General features: G+C 41.9%; 1 protein-coding gene across 4 annotated transcripts in view; it reads left to right on the top strand.

Moving 5' to 3' along the window:
• The window catches only part of LOC127584904 (cAMP-dependent protein kinase catalytic subunit alpha-like), a 156,455-nt gene that overhangs the window by 94,789 nt on the left and 36,132 nt on the right, over window positions 1–25,534 (top strand). For all 4 annotated transcript variants that reach the window (XM_052041894.1, XM_052041891.1, XM_052041892.1 and 1 more), the window contains exon 2: window positions 15,250–15,311. In XM_052041894.1, the coding sequence (XP_051897854.1) occupies window positions 15,250–15,311 (62 nt within the window). The remainder of the gene's footprint in view (window positions 1–15,249; window positions 15,312–25,534) is intronic.

The following is a 25,534-nucleotide window of genomic DNA, read 5'->3' on the forward strand; positions in this document are numbered from 1 at the left end:
GTGTAAATTGTGGCCAAATGGAGAGACAAGAGACTGCAGATGTTGGAATCTGGAGTATTCCAACATCACAAGCGCTGGAGGAACTCAGCAGGTCAGGCAGCATCTATGGAGGGAAATGGACAGTTGATGTTTCAGGTCAAGACCCTTCATCTGCACTGAAAGATGGAGGGAAGATAGCCAGAATAAAAAGGTGGAGGGAATGGATGGAGTAAGAGCTGTCAGGTGATAGGTGGATCCAGGCGAGGGGGTGATAGTCAAATGGGAGAGGGGGGAGAGTGGGAATAGCATCAGAAGCTGGGAGCTGAAAGGTGGAAGTGACAAAGGGCTGAAGATGATGGAATCTGATAAGAGGGGAAGCTGAAGCATTGAATAAAGGGAGGGAAGTGGGGAACCAGTGGAAGGAGTGCCTGGGTGACAGGCAGATGGAGAGGGTGGGGGAGGAGAAAAAGGTATGGTGACGTTAACAGGTGGATCAGGAGGCAGGAGAAAAGGGGATAGAGGGGGAGCAGTTACTGGAAGTTGGAAAATTCAATATTCATACTGTCAGGTTGTAGACCACCCACGCAGAATATGAGGTGCTGTTTCTTTAGTTTGCATTTAGCCTCAACTTGGCAATAGAGGAGGCCAAGGAAAAACATGTCGGTGTGAGAATGGAAAGGGGAGTTAAAATGGCTTGGGAACCAGGAGATCCAGTTGGCTACGGCAAACGGAGCAAAGGTGCTCGGCGAAGCAGTCACCCAATCTGTGTCCGATCTCACCGATGTAGGAGAGGCCGCAATGGGAGCACCGGATGCAGTAAGTAACGCCGGGGATTCGCATGTGAAGGATTGCCTCTCCTGGAAGGGGTGTTTATGAGGGAGGTGTAGGGGCAGGTGTTATTCCTTTTGCAGTTACAGGGGAGAGTGCATGGGGAAGGATGAACAGACCAGGGAGTCACAGAGAGAATGTCCTGCAGAAAGCCGTGGGAGGGCGGGGGTGAGGGAGGGAGAGGAAGATGTGGTTAGAGGTGGGACCCCATTGTAGATGGCGTAAGTTGTGAAGAATGATATGTTGGATGCGTAGGCTGGTGGGGTGGTAGGTGAAGACTAGGGGAACTTTATTCCTATTCTGCTGGGGGGGGGGAGCGAGGAGCAGGGAGGAAATGGGTGGAGGGAAGAAGTTCGGGAAATAGAGGAGATGTGGGTGAGGGCTCCATGAATAACAGTGGGGAGAAGCCCTATTTTCTGAAAGAGGATGCCATCTCAGATGTCCTGGAGAGGAAGGCCTCTCGAGAACAGATGTGGCAGAGATGGAGGAATGTGAAAATGGGATGGTGTCCTTGCAAGCGGCAGAGTGGGAGGAATTGTAGCCAATTGCACCAGTGTTGGGGGACTAATGTTTAGGAATTTTCATGGGATGTCAATCAAGTACGGTGTTTTGTCTTGGATGATTTTGAACTTTTTAAATGTTTTTGAAGCTACACTCATCTAGGTAAGCGAAGAGTATTCCAAGACACTCCACACTTGTGCTTTGTAGATGGTGGAATGGTCTTAGGGTATCAGGAGGTGAGTTCTTCCATTGGATACCAAGCCTCTGGCCTGTCCTTGAAGCCACAGTGCTTAGGTGGCTGGTTGAGGTTCTTGTCAACAGTAACCCCCCAAGATATTAATGGTGGGGAACTCGATGATCATGATGTCCTTGAATGTCAGGATAAGGTGGTTAGGGGCAGGGGCTCTCTTGTTGAGATGGTCATTGCCTAGCACTTGTGTGGTGTGAATGTTACTTGCCACTTATCCGTTCATGCCTGAATTTTGTCCAGGTCTTTCTGCATGCAGGCATGGGCAGCATCATTTTTCAAGGAAGTGTGAACAATTGAACATTGTACAATCTTCACCAAACTTGTAGAAGGAAGGCCAATGATGAAGCAGTTGATTGATGATGCTGTGTCCTGGGATTGGAATGATTACCTTCCAACAAATATTTGTAGGCAGGTAGAAGGAGGAAGGGTGGGCCAATTAGGCATGTTAAATGATATGTGTATTGGGTCAAAAGGCATAGCTGGAATATTTGATGAGTATTAAGGATAGATATCAGCCTTTACTGCTATTACCTTTCCTTCATTGAGATTTTGTCCGTATCCTCTTCCTTGGTAATGGATGAGGTAGAAATTGGGGTAAATGCTAGAAAGGCTGATTAAGCCTAAAATAAACAAGTCACTTGATCTGGATAGGGTGCATCCTAGGTTATTGAAGGATAGAGAGTAGAGGTTGAGGGAAGGCCTTTCCATAACCTTCCAAATCCTCAGCAACCCAGCAGTGATTGCCAGAGGGTTGGGAAATGGCAGGTGTAATACCCTTCCTCCCCTTGTTGAAAATGGACATCCTTGGCAACTATAGACTAGTCACTTTTAAACTTGATTATGGTGGAGGAAACACAGAGGGAAAATTAATAGACATTTTAAAAAGTTTGAGCTAATTAAGGAATACAAGCACGTATTTTTCAAAGGGAAATCATTTTCAACTAACCTGATTGAATTTTTGATAAGTTGCCAGAGAAGGCTGATAAAGGGAATCCATTGTTTACCTGAATTTCCAAAAAGATATTGGATGAAGTTCCATATGAAGTTGGTTAGCAAAACTGAGGAGCCCAGTATCAATGGAGTTGGCTAAAAGACAGAACTCAGAAGCTAGAGGTAGACCAGATTATACCCGGGATGAATGTTCAAACCCCTTTTTAATGAGACATATGAATGGCAAACATGTGCAAGGTAAAATTTGCAAATGACACAAAGCTTGGAAGTATAGTAAGCAGTAGGCGATCATAATAGACTGCAAGAGATGTAGGTTAATAGAATGAGCAAGCTAGTGGAAGATGAAATTTAATGTAGGGAAGTGTGAAATGATGCACAGGCAGAAAGAACAAGCTACCAAAATGGTGCAGTCCTAAAGAATGTGCAGGAGCAAAGGGACCTGGGTATATATGCTCATGAATCTTTGAAAATGGCCGGGCATATTGAGAGAGTGGTGAGTAAAGCATACAGGATCTGGGGATTCATAAGTAGTGCATAAAGTACAAATGCCGGGAACTTTGTTGAAACTGTACACAGAACATCACATTCAGTTCTGGACCTCCCACTTCAGAAAGGTTGTGAAAGCCGAAAGAAAATGCACAGAAGATTTACGAGAATAGTTTGAAGGAACAGGGATTTCGTCTCCTGGATAAACTGAGATTGTTCTCCATGGGAGCAAAGAAGATCGGGAGGAGATTTGGTTGAAGTATGGAAGATCGTGACTGGATTAGATCGGGTAAATAAAGAAAAGCTGTTCCAGCTTCCATGAATCCAGTACATGGTTCATGGACTAGGTGGCTCAGATTTAAATTTTGGGCAGAACTGTACAAGGAGACTGTTTTACATGAAGTGAAAATCACCAGGAATTTACCGTGCAGGGTGGTGGGACCATTCAGAATGCTCAGAATGGTGAGTAGATGCGATTTCTCTACTGGGACCTGGCAAAGGGGCGAACAGCATCCTTCTGTGCCATAATAATTCTGTGATTATGAATTCTAACAACTAATATTTTTATTTGTGTGAGGTATGTCTTCAATCTTTAGGATGTTTTCCCTTGGTTCCCCATTATCCAGGCATCCCTGAAGCCACACAGGGTCAAATGCTGCCTTGATGTCAAAAGCGGTTAGTCTCGCTTCCCCTCTGAAATTCAGCCCTTTAGTTCAGCTTTAGACCAAGCCTGTGGTGAAGTCTGGACTTGAGGTCTCCTTGTAAAACCCACACTGGGCACTGATGACCAGATTATCAACAAGTGACACAGGCCACCACCACGTTACAGCAAGTTACATTCCTAGATAACGGTTCACGTGGCGATTTTCTGTAATGCAAAACTGTGTCATCTGTGCATACTTCAAGAAACTCAAGTTGAAAAAAAAATTTTGTGTTGATTTACTTTTTTTCACACAAATTCAGTGAGATCAAATTTGATTCCATATCTCAAATTTTTTGGTAATGACTTGTGAATTCTGTTCGGCTGAATTTCCGTAACCCAACAGCTATAACACGGGGTTCGCCTGTACTTGGTAGCACTGCAGACAAGACCATCTATCACTTCACTGATGGAACATTGGCAGGTTAGGCAGAAGTGAATTAGACTGTGTTGTCCTGCATTTTGTGGATAGGACATACCTGGGCAATTTTCCATATTGTCAAATAAATGCCACTGTTGTAAATGTATGGGAAAATATGTAGCTCTGGAGTGCTGGTCTTCTGATCTACATCCAGAATATTGTCTTGCTATATCCATTGCCCTCAGCCATTACTTGGTATCATTTGGAGCAAATTGAATTGACTGATGACTGGCTTCTGTGATGATGGGGATCTCAGGACAGCCAAGATGGATCATCAACTTGATCTCAGGCTTAATATAGGGCTGTAGAGTGACACAGCTGATGGAACTACTGTCTCACAGCTCCAGTGATCTCGATTTAATCCATCCTGAAGAAGGGTCCTGACCTGAGACGTTGACTGCCTGCTTTTCTCCAAGGATGCTGCCTGGTCTGCTGAGTTCCTCCAGCATCATCGTGTTTTTCATCTAGATTCCAGCATCTGCAGTCCTTTGTCTCTCTCATTTATCTAGATTTGATCTTGACTTCCTGCACCATCCACATGGAATTTCCATGTTCCTCCTGTCACCACATGGGTTTCCTCTGACTATTCCAGTTTCCTCGAATATCTTAAGAATGTGTGGATTGGTAGGCTAATTGACCACTGTAAGTAGCCCCTAGTGTGTGGTAGAATTGACAGGAAAGTGGGGAAAATAGATTGCAGGGAAAATTGGTGGGGGAAAATAGATTCCTCTGTGAGCCCCAGCATAAACTCAATGGGCCAAATAGCCACCACCTATGTTGTAAGGAGATATGGAAACATAATATGGTTGCCAATGCTTCAGCCTTAACGTTGGCACTCACATGAAAGGTCCTGCTATTGCTCAGCATAGGCCCACCGTCATTCGCACAGTTGGAGTACTGTGAGCAGTCCTGGTCACCTGGGCATAGGAAGGAAGTCATTAGGCTAGAAAGGGTACAGAAAAGATTCAAGAGGGCGTTACCAGGACTGGAGGGCTTGAGCTATAAGGAGAGACTGGATTGGCGCATAGAAGGCTGAGGGGTGACTTTATAGAGGTTTATAAAACCATGAGGGGCACAGATGAGGTGAATGGTCACAGTCTTTTTCCCTGGGTAGGGGAGTCTAAAACTGGAGGGCACAGGTTTAAGGTGAGAGGGGAAAGATTTAAAAGGGATCTGAGGGTCAACTTTTTCGCACATAGGGTGCCAGGTATATGGAACAAGCTGCCAGAGGAGATGGTAGAGATCACTATAATTACGACGTCTAAAAGACATTTTGACAGCTACATGGATAGAAAAGGTTTAGAGGAATATGGGACTAGCTGAAGTGGACAACTTGCTCAGCATGGATGAGTTGGGCCGAAGGGCCTGTTTCCATGCTGTATAATTTGATGACTTTATTGCTAGGGTTAATAATGATGCTGACTGTTCATATGTACAATTTTTTTTCCTTTTATCAGGCAACTTGCTCCTAATATTTCTGCTGAATGCTACTTCCTGCACAGTAAAGTTGCTTTTATATTGCAGTTTGTGCCTTGCTGGTGCTACTGACTACCAGATGGCAGCAATGCCAGAATCCTCTTGCGATGTGTGCTCAGTGTTTATAACAGCAGCTGAAATATCCATTTCATGAACAGTTGCAGTTGAAAATGGTAGGGCCAAGTAATTTAGTAAAACACTTTGTAGAAACATCAAAATGGGACTAAGATTTGCTCCTGGGAGTTGCCTCAAAGGACAGCTTAAGCAAAGCACAGAAGTTCAGTTGTGATTGAATTTCCATAATTCCTGCTCCATGCTGTGCTTTGTGAATATCTTGTGCTCTGCAGCTCAGTCATTTATCTCACTTGAGACTTAACTATTAATAAAAGATAAATTTTGCAATGTTTGTAGAGCAGAACACAGGGGCATTGCTCCATTCTAAGTGGTGGCACAGGGAAAGTTTTTACTTCCCTTTTGAATAGAATACTTAGGGTGGGGACGAAAGAGACATCTACAGTGGAAAGTGGAATCAAATAAAATACAAGGTGAAATTCTTCTGGAAGTAAAAATGATCCATGCCCTGAACAAGTCATTTATTCCATCACTGATTAAGTTGTGAACACCTTGTATCAACTACCTGTTACGGAGGACTGGGGAATCCCAATCCCAATTTATGAATGGCCATAACTAGATTACATATCAGGGGAAGGTTCTTTTTTCAGAGAATAGTAAACAAGTTGCCAGTTCATATGGTGAATACTGATTTACAGAACTTCTTAAATTGTTCCTGGGCTGGGCAGGTATAAGAATCATCTTGAGCGAAAAAATGACATTAATCAGGTTGCTTGAACTAACTAGGATTTACCAAGGGGCTTGAAAGGAAATATCCTTTATCTTTTAACATTGGTGCAAGCCTGTTTGCATCAAGGTTCAGACAAAAACTGGTAGCACAAACTCAATGGAAGCTGCAATTAGAGTGAGGCTTGGCATTCAATACGGGATGAAGCGTTCCGATACTTAAAGATGGAAGTGAATCTCTCAGGTAATGGACCATCTGTAACTGTTTCTTCCAACACATCAGCAGACTTAAATCTTCCGATCTCCTGCATACCGCAGGTAGTTTAATTTGAACCAACCATCACTTTGTCCTTGCCAAAATCTTTGCAATTGCAAACTCCCATTTTCACAGAAAAGCAAATTGTCAATGTAAACCTGAATGCTCTGACAATAAACTGCCCCACTTCCTACCCATCCCCAAATTTCATTCACCGTTTCCTAGACTTTTCCTTAACAGACTTTTTCCTGAACCTGAACAGTGGATACTTCAGAACTTACTTCCAGTTCTGGTCCACTGAGCATCTCTGCTCTCTCCCTCCAAATCTTTACTTCCCTCACTTCTGTCAATGATCTCCCATTCAACTGCTCCCTGAGATCCTCTTCCCAGATCCTTTCATCTTGCAAAATTACTCACCCACTTTGGAACTCCCTAGCTTCTGGTTCCCATCCTATTCTGTCTATTCAAGCTGTTGCCCTTTTTATTTTGCCAAAGACTCAAAACACATGAAATCCATTATGTAATGCATCACGGTGTGGCAACTGCTCAGCACAAGACAACAAGAAATTACAGAGATCCCATCATGAAACCAGCCTCCTCTCCATTGACTCCGTCTACATTTCCCACAGCCTTGTGAAAGCAGCCAACATAATCAAGGACCCCTCCCACACTTACTCCTCCCCTCTCCCATCAGGCAGAAGATATAAAAGCTTGAGAACACATACCACCAGGCTCAAGGACAGCTTCTATCCCGCTGTTGTAGACTTTTGAATGGACCTCTTATACAATAAAGATGAACTCTTAATCTCTCAATCTACCTCCTCATGACCCTTGCCCTTTATTTGTCTACCTGCACTGCACTTTTTCTGTTACTGTAGCACTAAATTCTCCATTCTGTTTTGTTTTCCTTTTGATGTACCTATGTATAGAGTGATCTGTCTGGATGATATCCAAACAAAAGCTTATCACTGTATCTCGGTATACGTGACAATAATAAGCCAATTACCAATTAATTGGAAATATTGTATACAGTGTAAGCAGCAGCACTGCCTTGTTTGAGGGACTTGCTTCCTGGGATATTCCTGGCTTCAAACATTCTGACTGGAGGTGTATTTCTGAGACGGAGAATGGGAATAGTTTCTTTTTGCCCCAAATTAAATCTTATTGTTTAATCCTGTGGGAGCTTTGAAAATTTCTGATCCACTTGCTTTTCCCTGAAAGTACATGACTGGCCTATTTAATGAACTCAATGCTTCTTGCAATCAGTGTGGTGGCTGCTTTCCCAGGTTTGTGTTAATTCCCAAGTGGGTGGTGTGAGATCAGTAGAGTTTTGATGTCTTCTGTCGCTGTGCGCTGGGAACTGTTTACTGAGTCAAAGCTTTTGGATGGATTTCAGTTCAAATGTTCTAATTTTAGATGTGCAATGACCTCTCTAGTGATTTGCTGTAGTTGTCACTGTGATCCCTGCTGCTTTACTGAATACACACTGCACATTGCTCAAAAGCTGCTACTGTAGGAGGCCACCTGCAAAAGAGGAAAGAAACAAATCTTTTCTCTTCCTTTGCCTGCATATTCAATCCTACTTATGCTGCAGCATAGCTATGCAGCAGTGTCTGTGGGGGTGGAGGGGGTGTGGATTATTTGTGTGACACACTGATACTTCCTACTTTAAAGGTGCTATATAAATGATAGTTGTTCTATTTTACAATTAATTGATGTGTGTGTTATCGAGGAAGTTTTTGTTATTTTACCTCATCTGTTGTGGCTATAACCTAGCAATAAAGGTGGCAATTGGAAGAAAGTTAACATTAGCTATTGGGTGTAGTTCAAAGAATTGAAGCAGCTATTGGTCATAAAGCCCCTTGATCTTCTTTCCTGCATTCATAAAATCATGGTTCATGCTTTGCCTAAAGTTCACATTGTTCCCAAATTTCCAGACCCTCTGATTTCCTTTGTATCTGTCAATCTCAGCCAATTAATTACTGAGCATCAAAAGCCCCCCAACGTATAGAATCTCAAACATTTACGAACTACACTGTAAGAGACAATTTCATCCCAGTCCTAATGGCCGACCCCTTATACTGAGACACATGTCCCTAGCTTGAGACTCTGTAGCTAGAAAAAGCAGCATCTTCCTTGTCAGTCCCTTTCGCAGTAACAGTGTCTGAGTAGTGGTGTCTTCCAAAGGCTTCCTAAAGTTTTGGATGCTGAGAATTTGAGCCTATAGTACTTGTCAACTCTGATGAAAACCAAAGCTTGTAGTGGAAGTAAATGAGTCCTGCTGGATGTCTTGACTGTGTATTTCCTAGATTGTACCTGCTTTCTTGATGCTCCTCAGTTTGCTCCCCTACCCACCAAAATTTAAATATTTGATCCTCCTTTTCAATAAGGAACTCTAGCATCTAACTAAATCAGAGGTTTGTAAGCTTGATCTCATCCAGGTACGTGACAAAGCAGCAGTCCCTCACTATTGCACCTTCTAGGTTATGTAGACAATTTTTAGAATGGGATTTGAACCAATCATCATCTGACTGGGGAACGAAAACATTACCAGCTTGAACAAAAGGTGTCAGAGGTATTACCTAGAGTCTGGGTATGAGAATAGTTGCTCATGTTATCCAAGATTAGGCAGACAACTTCTTCATATCACTAGTGATAACACAGAAATTCAATTTCATAAAGCTTTTTTTTGCAGTATAATCCAACTGGAAATAATTTTTCCGGGTTGATTTGTTTCACTCTAGAAATTAAACTAGGCACTTCCTCGAGTGATTCAGATTTTGCATGAATGACGCATTTTCTGGCATTGAACATGCACCTAAAGGTGTCAAGTCCTAACTAGCACCATATTTTAGCGTTGCTGGTTGAAATTCAGTCATGTTTTTTCAAAGCTTTGTCATCAGTCCCCCACAAACTAATTCAGGGTTTTCATAATGCCATTTGCTGTACAGTTGAACAGTTTGAAGAACCACCCACACTCGCTCGCAACTTTTGCATTCAGATCCATAACACTCTGGTTGCCATCGGCTCTCAGAGGAACTTGTTCATGATTAATGAGCTCACACGAGTCCTTCATTCCAGTCACAACAGACAATCAACTTTCAGTACCCACACTGCTCCAGTGGGTGGCTATGGGAGGATAAGGGCTATCCTATGCTTGCCTAGCTTCTCAACCCTTTATACTCACCAACCACAGCAGCACAAAGAGCTTAATGGAAACTATTATGGGGCTGCTCAAGATAAAATTCACTCTCTGTAACACTCCAATGACACCCTCCAGTATTTAACAGATGGAGCCTTCTACTCCATCTACACAACTTGGCAAATCGGTGAGCTGAGGGTAAACAGCATGAGGAGGAGCAACAGGGGAATACAAGAGAATCAGGAGAAGAACAGGACAGCAACACAGCATCTGGGCCAACAATATCAGCATGAATCAGGTACATGTGGAAGAACTCCATGGCGGGGTGGTTCTACCTGGATTTACTGCAAGGTACCACTTAACAGATTTTCATGATGTACAGCATTGGCAGGGCAGTGCTTACCAGCCTAATAATCCAGAAATGTGAATTGTAATCTCATCACTGCAGATATGGAATTTAAATTCAGTTAGTTAAATAATCTGGATAGTCTCAGAAGTGATGACATTGAAATTACTGCATTGTCCTTAAACTCATCCAGCCTACTAATGATCTTAAGACGAGGAAATCTGCTACCCATATCCATTCTGATCGACATGTGACTCCAGAGCAATAGCAGTGAGGTTGACTATTAGTTATAATAGAAACTGCAACAAAAGTTTACATGTGTGCTAAGTGCTGTGCAAAAGACAGGGCCAAGAGATCCCACAAGCAACAGATCAGTTCACAGCATTGCAGTAGTGCCAGATCAAGCCGAGAATGATTATGGGCAATTAAACAGCTATCAGGCAAAGCCAGGTCCAAGTACATTCGCATTCATTGTGATGGTGGGGCCCTTCACATTAGTGTCAAAGCTGAAGCAGTTGCAACCATGTTCAGCCAGGGGACTGAGTGCTTTATCCACCTTGACGTTCTCCTGAGATCCCACTACCACCAAAGCCTGTCTTCAGTAAATTTGATGTTTCCCATGTAATACCAAAGCAACAGATAAAAACACTGGATACAGCAAAGGCTGTGGTACCAGTCAACATTTTGGTTGTAGCACTGATGACTCCTGATCCAGAACAAGCCATGCCTCTAGTTGAGCTGTTCTAGTACAGTTATAGCACTAACATCAACCTGGCAACGTGAAAAGTCATCCAGGTATGTCCTGTCTACAAAAATACAAGCCAAATCTCATCAGGCTAATCAGTCTGCACAGAATCAACAGCAAAGTGTTGGAAAATGTTGTCAACAGTACTATGAAGAGATACTTAATCACCAATAACCTACTCACTGGTGTTCACTTCAGGTTTTGCCAGGACCATTTGCTCCAGACTTCATCACAGACATTGTCCAAACATGGACTAAAGAACTGAATTCCAGAGGTGAAGTGAGTTATTGCCCCAAACATCAAGGAAGCATTTGACTGAATGTGGCTTCAAAGTCCATAGGTTAGACTTGGGTCAATGGGCATAAAGGGGAAAAACACTCCAATGGTTCAACTTATTCTTGTCACAAAGAAAGATGCGTGTGCTGTTGAAAGTGAATCAATCCTTCAGGATATCACCACTGGAGTTGCTCCGAGTGGAGTCGTAGACCCAAGCATCTTCCGCTGCTTCAGCAATGACATTCTTTCCATCATGAGATTCAGAAATGGGGTGTTCACTCATAATTACACAAAGTTCAATTCCAGTCACAACTCCTCAGAACATGAAACTGCATGCAGCAAGACCTCAACAACATTCAGGCAAGGACTGAAAAGTGGTAACATTCACACCACACATGCCAATCAATGACAATCTGTAACAGATTCCAGCCAACTAACTTTGCCATTTGATGGCAAAACAATCCCAGAGTCCCTGAATATTGTACCCTGGGAGGGACGTCACCATTGACCCAAAACTGAACTGGACCATCCAGATAAATACTGCAGCCACAACAGGCTGGCTATCCTGTGGCAAACAACTTGCATCCTGTAGCCTCAAGATCTTTCTACCATCTACAAGACACATCAGGAACATGATGGAGTACTCTCCATTTGCCTGCCTGAGTGCAGCTGTGACAAGACACAAGAAGCTCAACATCATCCAGGACAAAGCAGCCCACCTGATCAACACCACATTCACCATCCTAACCAATCATTCCTTCCAGCAACAGCACACAGTAACTGCAGAGTGTACTGTCTACAAAATGCATTTCTATTACTCACTTAGGGTATGCTGACAATGCTTCCAAAACCCATGACCTCTACCTCCAAGAGGGATAAGGGAACACTGCTACCTGTGGGTTCCCCTCTAAGCACTCACCATCCTGACATAACACTAAGTGTTGCTATTCCTTTGTTGTTGTTGTAGGGTCTCAATCCTGACATTACCTGCCCAGCAACACTTTGGCAGTAGCTTTACCAAGAGGACTGTAAGGATTCCAGAAAGTGGCTCTCACCACCAGTCCTGAAGGGCAATAAATGCTAGCCTTGCCAGCAAAGACTATTTCTGAAAAATTATTAAAAATACAGTTTCCAGCCTAATCATGGGTAACCTGCTATACAACAAACACTTTTGTTACTGATAAGTAGTCGTGGCCCATATCTCAAAGAATCAGCTGCATTCTTCTATTGTCCAAGTGACCACACTAGCACAAGCCTGAAATTACAGAAATGTTCATGATCTGACACACATTTTTCCCAGTGTATATTTATCAGTTCTAGATCCAAACATCTACTGCTAAAAGAATCTACAGCATGTGTTCATTTTGTTTTGTCTCAATATTCTGTCAGTTCTGTACAGAACCCTCAGTGATGGCTGTTTAATACGTCAGGCTACATGAACATCAGCCTAGGCACATCTCACCTCCCGTTTTAATCATTCTCCAGACAGAGTCAGCCCCCTCACGGTATACAGCTCTACTGTTAAGCAAATGAATCACTAAATGCTCGAAATAGCATCTGTAGCAGGCGAAACAGAAGTAGTCTTTGAGGTTCAAGATTTTAATAATGACATCAGATCATGGAAAGTTAACTCTATATCCCCCTCAGCAGTCTTTCCTGACCTCCTGAGTATTTCCAGCACTTTTTGTTTTATTTCTGATTTCCAGCATCTGCAATATTTTTGCTCTTTCATTAAATGGGCAGAGCAGCTAACAGAGCTGCAGACTCATAGCGCCACTCACAGCGCCAGAGACCCGGGTTCAGCTCTGACCTTGGGCGCTGTCTGTGTGGAGTTTGCATGTTCTCCCTGTGACTGCATGGATTTCCTCCCACATCCCAAAAATATGCAGGTTGGTAGGTTAGTTTATTACTGTAAATTACCCCTAGTGTGTAGGTGAGTGATAGAATCTGGGGGGACGTGATGGGAATGTGGGGAGGATTAAAAAAATGGAATTAATGTAGGATTAGTGTTGATGGTCAGTGCAGACTCGATGGGATTAAAGACCTGTTTCCATGCTGTATCTCTAAGGCTCTAAACTGCCCTGAAGATTCTGATCACCTGCATAAGGTGTGACCTAATGGTACTTTCTGTTATTTAATGTGCTGTGCCAAAGTATGAAGAGATAATGCTGATCCTTTCGGTTGTAGAATACTTAACCTTAATGGTGACATGGGATCATTCAGACTTAGAGGTGAGCTTACAAGTTTTTTGAACGATGGACTTTTATTTGGGATTTGCACCTGAGAGGCAGCCACAGAAGTAATGTGATCCAAGGGAAGGGAGGAGTCAAACCTTGTAACCTAATGCACATTTAGGGTACTTTTTAAAAGTGATACATCAATGATTCACTGGTGTGTGGGCACTGCTGACACTAATATCCAAGTGCCTGACCATTACTTCAGGAAAAGACTAATGGAACAGCATTGAGAATGATGCCATTTAATGACTAATGGACCATGGATTACGGGGGTCTGATTTCTGTAACCCAATTGTTCCATTGGTAAGGGGCTCTGCAGATGTGAGATGCCACTGCATGGGATTCCCTCACTATGTGAATAGTATGCTTAGGTCTAAATTTAGGCTCCCTAGTTTCTGTAATGATACAAAAGTCATATGTTTATACATTCATTATACATTATTATTACATTCATATGTCAATCATGAAAGTTCTAACTGTAATGAAAGCCTCTGACCGTTGGAGGCAGAGGAGGCAGTGTACGTTGCATTTTATGTGTGTGGTTAATCTCGAGTATCCTCAATGGGAGATGGTAATTTCTCCACCCATAATTTCTCCCCAGGTCTGAGATGGTCTTTAATTTTGATGATAGAAAGCAACTTAGCAATTGTGTTACATTGATTTTTCATCTCCCTATATATGAGCTCCAAATTTGCTTGAATCTAGGCATTAGTTAACAATTCTATCTTTAATGCGTATCCCCACTGCTCTGCAATATTCTTCCTCCAAATGGAATGTAAATGTTAAACAAAAATGCTTTCTTCAGTACAAAAATGAAATGAAAATTACTGATAGTAATTGCAGATAAAATTACTGATGAAGGCTCTTCATCTAGAACAATGTTAATATAATGAAATTGCATTTATTGCATAATTCATAGTAAATTTTAAACACTTTAGTGCTTGCAAATTGTGTTGCCCTCCATGGTGGTTTCATGGCTCTATTCCTATGGCTGCTAGAAGGCTGCCCCTTCCACTTGGTGGTGAGTGAGGGGAAATTGATGTCCATGTGGACCTCTTGCCCTGGATGGCCAACCTCTGACTGATAAGTTCCACTAAGAGTGGATTTTGAATGGAATTTGTCTTAATGTATATCCTCAATCTCATAGCTGCATTGAAATCCATGTATTACCCAAGGTCTCAGGGTGGGGTTCGGTGTCTTTCATGATTCATCTTATGTGTGGCGAGTTCTGGGAATTCTCTTTGTAGAAGTAAATAAGATGTTTCCTTGTAGAAGTAAATAAGGTAATTTTATTAAATCTTGAGGTCTCCCGCCTTTGGTGTTGGATTAACCAGTGTTGTCTTCTCTGATTTGGTATGAATTGCATTGCATGATTTGCTGCAATTACTTTAACCTGCTCTAAAATCGGGTCATGACTGGTCTTTCAGTGGAATTGATCAAGTACTCTTCAATTCTGCAGGTTCTCACACTCCTCTGTAATTGGATCTGTTCCAGGTTGGCACAAAGGGCGGGCTGGCTTATTCACATTCAAAGTTGTTGCTTTAATTCGCTGGTACAACACACTTTGGGAATTTTTTATTATCACTCAGTGACGCCAGTGCATTGAAATGTCACCATATTCCTCAACAACAGTGATCTGCATTTGATTGTTTAAAGTCATTCTTAGCCAGAGCCACGTTCATGAGATCTGGGATTGAGACTATATGTGGGTTCTTAAAAATAAATACTCAGCCAATTCTTGTTAATTATCATTCTGATTTACTAGAACCTGCACTTAAATTATTGATCCTGAAGGCCAGCAGCTGTGTAAATTATGACATTTGAACAAAGTGAAATATTTTTGTTCTTTTATTGCAGTGAGAGATTACTTAGAAAAAGCAAGAGAGGAATTCTTACTGAAATGGGAGTCCCCAGCACAGGTAAGTCACAGATCTATTTCAAGAGAGCTTAACATGGGTAGGTCATGTACTTCACAATAATTCAGATATTCTCTGGTACACAATAAGCAAACTAAATTGGAGTAATACATTTTCTGTTGTAATGCAGAATGAAGTAGGGGAATGCAGACAATATTTATATGTGATGCTTGGCACCAAATCCAATTCTCACTTGCTCTGGCTGCTTATTGGCTAGTGCTATCATTCTCTGGGAATTATCCTGACAGAACTTAGAAGGCTCATGCCATAGAGAAATGTGTATCTAAAAAAAAGGTAGCCACGTTGATGTCCATTTCATACAAAATAATTTTTAATAGTCCCAGTTTGGAGATTCCTAGTCCCCTATTCTGCTCCCAGAAGTATACTGGGGCAGGACTTCCATTCATTTAACTGCCTGGGTCAAAGACACCATGCTGGTGCAAGTCCATCTCATAAGCACTGCCACTGGGGTGCCTCCCCTGCAGGGCACTAGAATCTTGGTGTCCCATTTGGTGTATTTGGCCTAAGTATTGAAGGGGAAAAATTAAGTGCTTCCTACTCCTTTGTTATTTACATCGTTTCTATAATGATGGTCAATTTCACTGACATTGATTGTGATTAGGATATGACGGTATCCCCTTGTAAATGCAAGCCTTTTTCTTTTATATTGAGCTTTCATGACCTCCAAACAGTCCAGTTGCATAATAGGGACATATGGCAGCCAATTTATGCACAGCAGTGATGTACATGACCAGGTAATTTTCTTTATGATTTTGAGTGTGGAAAAATTATTAACCAAAACACCAGGAGAGAACCTCCCTTGCTCTTCAAATAGTGTGTCTAGATTTTTATGCATACTTCAGAGGGCACAGGACAAAGCTTAACATCTCATCAAAAGGCAGAACCTCTGAGAGTGCAGCACTCTCTCAGTAACTATATGTACTTTATGGAGTGTGACTTGAATCTATGACCCCCTGACTTAAAGGCAAGGGTGATTCTATTTCAAGGTCGTCACTGTAAGTAATGCTTCACGATAGCACACTTCTTGTGCACACAAACTTAAACATATCAGACTAAATTGTAAGCAGAAAATACTCCCAGGACCTGAATTCGCACTGGGGCCATAAAAGCAATAGCTTAAAGTGCACACAAATCAGGTTAGTGGCGGAATACAAGATGACTCCAGACTGCACATTAGCTAAGAGCAATCTTAAAGATCTACTGAATAGGAGTAACTAGCAGAATAAAATGAGTTAAAAGGAAGAGCCAGGTGTTGCTTGCATCCTAAGTAAGATCTGTAAAACAAAACAGCTACAAATATTATGAGATAAATTTCTGAGGCACTGCTTGGTAGAGGGACTGTAGAATAATGGACAGGGGCAGTGTGTGGAGGGAAGCCTGCCCAATCTTCTGGCCATTAAGAGCTTTTGCTCATTTGATTTTCCTGCCTCTTTGTACAGTTTTTGTAAACACAATAGTACTTATCGAATCGGCAATGTGATATGCTATTCAAGAAACTTGCTGCATCACTAATACATTTAAGACTACAATGGGATTGCAGTGAGGATCAAAGTCCATACTCCAGATCCTGAACCATGCAATAATTACAGCAAATATCCACAGATATTGAACACTTTAGCTTTGGAAGTGTGCTGTGTGTCACTGTTTGCCAGTTACCACTGCCTGCAGAAATACTGGGTTAGCTGTTTCAGAAATCCTGGTCATCAGTGCACAACATTACATAATCAATGGCAATGTGTAGAATTTGGTGCTGTGTGCTGCACATTTGGTGAGCTCTTTTTGAGGACCATTGTTTTGCAGCAGTGAGCTGAGTTTCAGTAAATAGGACTAAAGTTCAGTCCAATACTTAAGACATCAGATTTCCTGTTAGCATTAAAAAAAAATGCATGTATGATCTGTCTCCAATTGACAGAGGAATTGTAGTATGAGGAAGTGGATGAAAAATGCAGGCAGACCTATATACATAGTTCATTGATACTAATGGGAATATTTAATATTTATACAAACTAATAGGCCATGCAACTGCTTTTTGTTGGTTGTTGCATAAAATTGTACACGTGTTTACAATCCTTAAAAAATCGCTTCCCTTAAATACTGATATCTTTTACCTGCTGGTTGTTTCTATGAATAGGGGTAGTGTTTAATTGTTCCTGCTCAGCATGTCAAACAGGAAACTGCTACAGAATGAGATATATATATATAGGTACTTTCCTGTGACTGAGCAACAAAAAATTCTTTTGAAAAGGGAAAGATCAAATTACTCCCAACATCGTGAGCTCGCCAGGGACTATTAATCGGTAATCACTGTGGGCTATCAGTGCAATAGGATCAGGATGTTGGTGCTTTGACTAAATGTGGAGGTTGTTGGAACATTCCTAATCATTAAGCAATGGGTTTTAGCATTCTAGATGAGATATTAAACAAATACTTTGCACCTATCTTCATGGTAGAAGATACAAAGAATATACTGGGAATTGTAAGCCAGAGGTCAACTGAGGGTGCACGTAACATAAGAAATAGGAGCAGGAGGAGGCCATTTGGCCTGTCGAGTCTGCTCCGCCATTCAATAAGATCATGGTTGATATGGCCATGGATTCAGCTCCATCTACCTACCTTTTCCCCATAACCCTTAATTCCCCTACTATGCAAAAATCTATCTAACTGTGTCTTAAATATATCTAATGAGGTAGTCTCTACTGCTTCCTGGTACTTCTACTGGTAAAGAAATTTTTAAGATAAATAAATATTAACAAAGAGAAATTAAGGGAACTAAAAGCTTAAAAAAATCTCCATATGACCTGCATCCTGTGATCCAGAGAAGTAGCTGCAAGGTAATTGGTAGTCTTCCAAAATGGACCCAATGAATTGGAAGCAAATATTGTACATCTATTCAAGAATACAGAAGGAATGAAGGAAAGGCGAGTAATTCTGATATCAGTTGTCGGGAAAATTCAAGAATCTCCTAAGGCCTGGATAACAGAACATTTAGGAAATCAAATATGATTTGGCAGAATGAATATTTTGTTATGAAAGGTTAGTCTTGTTTGAGGAATCTAATAGGGTTCCACGCAGATATAACCAGTAGGTTAGAAAAGGGAAAGCAGTGGATATGATGTGTCCATATTTTTGAAAGTGATTTGGTAAGATGAAATGCAAAATAAGAACTTACAGGTTGGGAGCAACATATGAGCATGGATAGAGAACAGAAGAGAGTAAGAACAAAGGGGCCATTTTCAGCTTGGTAGTTTGGTACAAGTGAGCATCAGTGCTGGATGTTCCTCTTTGTAATCTATACAGATTTGTAATCTATACAAATGGAAGTTTAGACTGTGATGTATCCACCCCTGGGGTAGTGTGTGTAGACTTGGTTTCCACACTGAGGGATATATTTCCCTTGGCAGCAATGCTGTTTACATCTACTAAATTGATTCCTGAGATGGCTCCAAAGGAATTTAGATAATTCATTTCAAAGAAACAAAATAAAATTCTGAGAGAAACTAACAAGTTGAAGCTGAGTATCTGTGCCCCTTGACTGGACAATATAGAGCAAGGGGGATTGGCTGAGGAAGGGGGTTCGGCCTCTTAAGCCTGAGATGAAGATGAGGGTTCTGAATCTGTGGGAATTCTCTGTCCCAAAACCTGTGGATTGATGGTCATGGAGTACAGTCAAGGCTGAGGACAGTAAGGGAATCAAGAGCTATGGAGTTGGGTGGAATTGTGGACTTGAGGTAGAGGGCCAGCTAAGGTTGTATTGAATGGTGATACTTCTCCAGGAGCCTGCTTTCTATTTATGTTGAATGAACTGATCCAAGAGAGGCAGAAAGTAAGGATCACTATTAAACCAATATACTGAAGAATTTAAGCAGAGCCAGATATAGTGACTCTTCCTTCAGAAATTGGTGAGAGGATGCTGGCATGTGGGCACAATCTGCCTATACTCCAACCAGATCTGCCTGCCATTTCTGTTGCCGCTACTCTCCTTTCAAATGAAAACCCACTGGATCACTATTATGGAGCTGCCTAAAAGTGGCATTCTTGAAACACTGGAACAAAGCCTCCAGCCTAATCAAGTTAAAACAGAAAAATAGGGGGATCAGAAGAAGCTTCATTACTAGTACAAATCTTACCAGAAACTTTTTTAAATACATTTTTTTGTGAAATGAATCCTTTAGCAAATCCATGCACACATTTTATACAGTTAATTAAAGAACTGAACACACTAATGCCATTTAAAAACTGGCGTCCAAATATATCATTAGTACCTGATTTTCAGTTTGGTGAAGTGTAACCTGCTTTTAGTTCAAGACTTGTGAAAAATTGATGTTAAGTGGAAATCTGATGGAATTATTCACCACCTATTTTTCACAAGTTACACCCACTTTCTGGTCAACTGGAAAGTCTCTACTTTGTGTGTATTAAAACTTGTATTTAATAACAGTCATATCAAAACATTAAATTGTCTTACACAAATAATTAATTGCAGAATGTTGTTGCAATTGTGGCATTTCATGAACAGCACAAAATGAGTCATCAGTGCACCTGTTTTGTTCTCCTGAAGTTGTTGGTTGAGAGAGGAATGTTTGCTAGTTCTCTTAAGAACTCCCAAGTTAGAGATTAACACTGGGTCTTTACCATTCATCTGAATCAAGAAGTAGGTAAATAAGCCTCTGTTGTAGCTTCTCAGCTGAAGGATGACATTTCTGAAGGAGTTACATTCTTGGTACTGTATTGGGACGATCAAAATTCATGGAAATTTATAGCCGAGGAGGCTGCCATTTGAGAGCTTGTGAGACTAATCCCACTTTGTATCTTTTGGTTTGTAATTTTGTAGGTTAGAGCACATTAAATGCTCATCTGGGTACTTTAAATGCAGTGAAGGTTTCTGTCTCAACCTGTGAGTTCCACATGCCTGTCTTAATCTGTTATGATGGTTATTAACCTCTATGCCAAGAAAAATATGTCCTACCTACTCGACCTGTCTGTCAATTTTATATACCTCATTAAATATCCCCTCTGCCTCCACCTTTCCAAAGTAACACCAACCAGCTGAGCCAGTCTTCCACCTCCGCACCCCACCCCACCCCACCCCCCCACCAAACTATAATTCACCAGTCATGGCAATTTCTAAATCCTATCTGGAGCACTCGTATTCTTTGTAATTGGAGAAAGATGGATGCCTGAAATGCTATAGCGGTGACTGAGGTAGAGTAGGAGGACCTGGAAATCGCTTCCCTTCACTTTTGTGATGTTAAAACAGGTTTATGAGTGTTGCAAATGCTGTTTGTGGAAGTGACATCAAGCAAGAAATTCAGTAGTAGGGTACAAAAAACAGTGCTGTTATTTTATCCTGTGTAAAGCCAGGTTGCCACTGACATTGTCAGTTTCAACACAGTGTTCCTTATTGAAGCGTTGGAAATTCACACAGTTTATAGCACATCACACAGCTCTTGAAAGTGGCAACACAGGATGGGGAAGAAGGCGTTTGGCGCACTTGCCTTCATCGGTCAGGATATTGATAAAGGAGTTGGAACTTCATGTTACAACTGTACAAGATGTTGGTAAGGCCACAGTTGGAGTATTGCGTACAGTTCTGGTCACCTTGCTGTAGGAAGGATGTCATTAAACTGGAAGGGGTGCAAAAAAGATTTACAGGGATGTTACGGGACTGGAGGGTTTGAGTTATAAGGAGAGACTGCATAGGATAGTAGTTTTTTCCCTGCAGCATAGGAGGCTGAGGGGCGACTTTATAGAGGTTTATAAAATCATGAGGAGCATGGATAAGGTCAATAGTTACAGTCTCTTTTCCCCAGGGTAGGAGAGTCCAAAACTAGAGAGCATAGGTTTAAAGTGAGAGGAGAAAGATTTAAAATGTACCTTAGGGGCAACTTTATCTCACAGAGGGTAATACGTATATGGAATTAGCTACCAGAGGAAGTGGTAGAGGCAGGTACCATTATGACATTTAAAAGACATTGGACAGATACATGGAAAAGAAAGATTTAGCAGGATATGGGCCAAATGCAGGCAAATGGGACTAGCTCAGTTAGGCAACTTCAGAATCAATCAGGTTTATCATCACTGACATATGTTGCGAAATATGTTGTTTTGCGGCAGCAGTACAGTGCAAGACATAAAAATTACTATAAGTTACAAAAATAAATAAATAGTGCAAAAGAGGAATAACGAGGTAGTGTTCATGGACCGTTCAGAAATCTGATGGCAGAGGAGAAAAAGCTGTTTCTGAAATGTTTGGTGCGGGTCTTGAGGCTCCTGTACCTTCTCCCCGATGATAGTAACGTGAAGAGGGCATGTCCCAGACGGTGAGGGTCCTAAATGGTGGATACTGCCTTCTTGAGGCACCGCCTCTTGAAGATGTCCTCAATGGTGGGGAGGGTCGTGCCCGTGATGGAGCTGGCTGAGTCTACAACCCTCTGCAGCTTCTCTCAATCTTGCACATTGGAGCCTCCATGCCAGGTGGTGATGCAACCAGTCAGAATGCTCTCCACCTTCCATCTGTAGAAATTTGCAATAGTCTTTGGTGACATACCAAATTTCCTCAACCTCCTAATGAAGTAAAGCTGCTGGCATGCCTTCTTTGTGATTGCATCAATGTGCTGGGGCCAGGATAGATCCTCTGAGATGTTGATGCTCAGGAACTTGAAGCTGCTCACCCTTTCCACCACTGACTCCTCAATGAGGACTGGTGTGTCTTCTCCTGACTTCCCCTTCCTGAAGTCCACAATCAGTTTCTTGGTCTTGCTGACGTTGGGTGCGAGGTTGTTGTTGCGACACCACTCAACCAGCTGATCTACCTCACTCTTGTACGCTGCCTCATCACCATCTGAGATTCTCCCAACAACAGTGGTGTCATCTCAGATGGTGATGAGGAGGCATACAGGAGGTCTTAGTCGGCATGGATGAGTTTGGGCGAAGAGCCTGTTTCCATGCTGTACAGGTCAATGACTCTTGGAGGGCCATACCACAAGCAGCACACTTCCAACTATAGGGCAGCTTTGCTACTGAATTAAAGAATGCTGCAATCATTGAGGCATGACAGGAGAGTGCTTCCACGGGAATTGGAGGGACAGGCTCTTATTAGTGGCCCACATCAAGCAATCATCATCTACTCCTTTGCCGCTTCCTTAAATAATGCAACAAATTTCCAGCAGGTCAGCTGGTACAGCACAGTGTTTGCAGGAGGTATAATCCGTGTGCAAGAGGACCACAGAAATCCTCTGAGGCCACAGCCAGGCACTCTGGCAGACTATGTTATGACATAGGTGCAGTCTATGAATGTCTGCAGATTGGGCAGTGCAGTGCTCATGCCCATTCTGCTTGCTCCTGGCTGAAGGAGAAAACAAATGAACATCTTTTCTCTTTCAGGTTGGGTTTGAGTTAGCTCATTAATGTAGCAGTGAGCAACAAACAGAGATGATGCATAGATCAGCAACAACCTAGAATGAATCCAAGGCTGGGAAACAGAGCACGAGCATGACCATGAACTCCATAGGCAAAGCAACTAAGACACTCATGAAATGGTATTAGAAGTTGCAGATCACGGAATGCGGTTTGGGTGTTGTCCCTTTGAATAGCACTATTTCAAGGGTTTGGGCATTTGTAAAAGCAAGTTGTTTCATGAGTAAGAAGGAGGCTTCCTTCTGTACCATAAAAATATGATTTTATGAGCAATCAGTCAGTCTGCTAGCGATGCACCATTGGTGCAATGTCTGCCATTTGCAAAGTATTGTACAGCAATTCATCTAACCTTCAACAGCACCTCCTTAATATACAGTAATTACCACCAAGGTCAAGGACAGCAGGAGCATAGGAAACCATCACCTACAAATTCTCCTTTAATTCCCATAATATTCTGACTTGGAAGTATGTTACCAGCTCTTCAGCATCACTGGGTCTAAATCCTGGAACTCTGTTGTACTTTGAGAATACGTTTACCTGATGGACCACAGCAGTTCAAGGTGGTTGCTCACCACCTTCAGAGGGTCACATAGGGATGTGCACTAAATCCTGGCCTTGCACTGGATTTTGTGATGAGCAATCCATCAGCATTTGTTAGAAACATAAATTTTAGCCTCTCTCACTGGAAGGGCTTGCCTCCAGTCACCTTATTAGGGTTCCAAGCCTCGCTCTAGGTTTGCACACACCCATTAGACTGAGATTTGAAAATGATGATAGAAAATATTCCACTCTCAGTGTATGTGGTCCTTGAAATGGGACTTGAAGCTTCACATGCAAGTCAGGCAGATGTAAATGATTCCATTTTGTATTTCCATTTTCTGATGTTGTGCCCAATTTATCCTTCAATCTACACAATGAAAATGGATAAACTGGCAAATTATCTTAGTTGCTTTCATACAACTTTCCTATTTTCTTACAAAAGTTACTATACTTCCAAAGTGCAGTTCTTCATTTGTGGTAGAGTGCTTTGGTACTTTCTGTATATGCAAAAGGCCCCTTTCAAATGCAAGTTATTTCTGACTTAATATGTTGTCAAACCACTAAGAACAAGGAGCTGAGAGTATTAAGAAAAATTTGGAAATGAGATGGAAATAGAAAATACCACAGTTAAGCCTATTACACTGGATAAGAATAGTATACTTTGCTGGAGGAACCCAGCAGGATGTAGAGTATGGTGAGTTAATAAGCGGGTTGGAAAATACCCCAGGCAGAAATATTTTAAGATAAACTAGAGGAGTTGATTTACAGGAAAGGCAACAAAATGACTAAAGTAGATATCCAAAAATGTCAGCAAGAAATAGGCAGTGGGGAGGAAGAGGAGCCCATATGTGCAAATAAATGCTGTTCTCTACGGCTTTTGTTTGAAGTTAGTCAATGATCATAATATTGGAGTTGCAGCAATGGAACTAGTATCTTCAGAAAAATGCCTCGTGGCCAGGTCTGATGACTACTAGCATTACAGATTAATGATGAATGTGAACCTGGATATGTGGAATGGTAGCTGTTAAAGAAAATCAAACAAAATGAGAGGAAAACTTGACAGACAAGCATAAATTTATAACAATATTTTTAATGTTACATAGCTCAACCTCTTGGCACTATGGATAAGTGGCTTGATGTTCTTTCTCAGCCTATGCTCAGCCAATAGGGTTTCTTAAATGCTTTGTTAATTATACAGTTCCTGAAAGAGATTCATGCTGTAGCATCAACAAAGCTTTCTATTGGTCATGTTTGTAAGCCTTGATATACCTTTGGCTGCCAGGCACTGGGTACAGGGCCACAGATGACCACAGGCAATCTGGACCAGCTGACCTGCTAAAAATATGTTGTATTGTAGGCTAGGGGATAGGCAAAGGAGTAGATTCTGACTACTTGATCTGGACCATTAATAACCATCCTCATCACACCACTGTAACTGGAACAAGTCCTTTCCACTTGCTTTGTAGCCAGACAGGTGGCCCAGACCTTCATTGCTCACCAGCAACTCTTCTCTGACTGAGATGAAGAAGATGACTGATGGCACTTTTCTCCGATCTTTACTCCCTTTGTTCACCTTTAGTTTCTGTGCATTCAGCTGTAAAGGTACCACAGATTCTCTCCCTAGATCCTTCTGCCTCTCTTTCTGCCAAAACCCTTCTTAAAACCTACCTCCGTGTTTGGTTACATCTCCAAGATGGCATGATTGGAAAAGAAAAGCAAACAGAAACATTCGTAAGACTAGACCCACCCCACGTCCATCAAATCAGAGCTCAGAATCAGAGAGGAGGGAAAGATACAATGCTTCGAATTGCCCTCCCCTCTGGCACTAGATTTAACTGGGTATGAATGCCCCAGATACGTGCTGCAGTTTATCTGACCTCTGTCTGGATTTTAACCTTTGGTTCATTGCGGAAAAACACAGCATGCACCCAACGTAAGCTGAATGTATTGACCAAAGAAAGCCAGCCTTCTCTGAAGGCCTGAGAGACCCGTTGGAACATTGATAGCAACCGGAGGCAGCTCATTAGCACCAGCTATGGGGATCCATGTAAAAAAGGAAAATGTACTTAGTATTTTGTGCAAGCATCAACTTGCTAACCTGCAGATATACCAGTGTAAGCAAGGTCAGGTACAAGGGCCAGTGATGGTTTCTTTGAACATCCAAATCTGGGCAGACTTCCATGAAAATGAGCCATAAGGTGTCAGGGACAACATTTTATAATTAGTTTTTCACGGGAATGAGGAAAAAC

The sequence above is a fragment of the Pristis pectinata genome, chromosome 31 (genome assembly GCF_009764475.1).
Source record: "Pristis pectinata isolate sPriPec2 chromosome 31, sPriPec2.1.pri, whole genome shotgun sequence".
NCBI classification, from domain to species: domain Eukaryota; kingdom Metazoa; phylum Chordata; class Chondrichthyes; order Rhinopristiformes; family Pristidae; genus Pristis; species Pristis pectinata.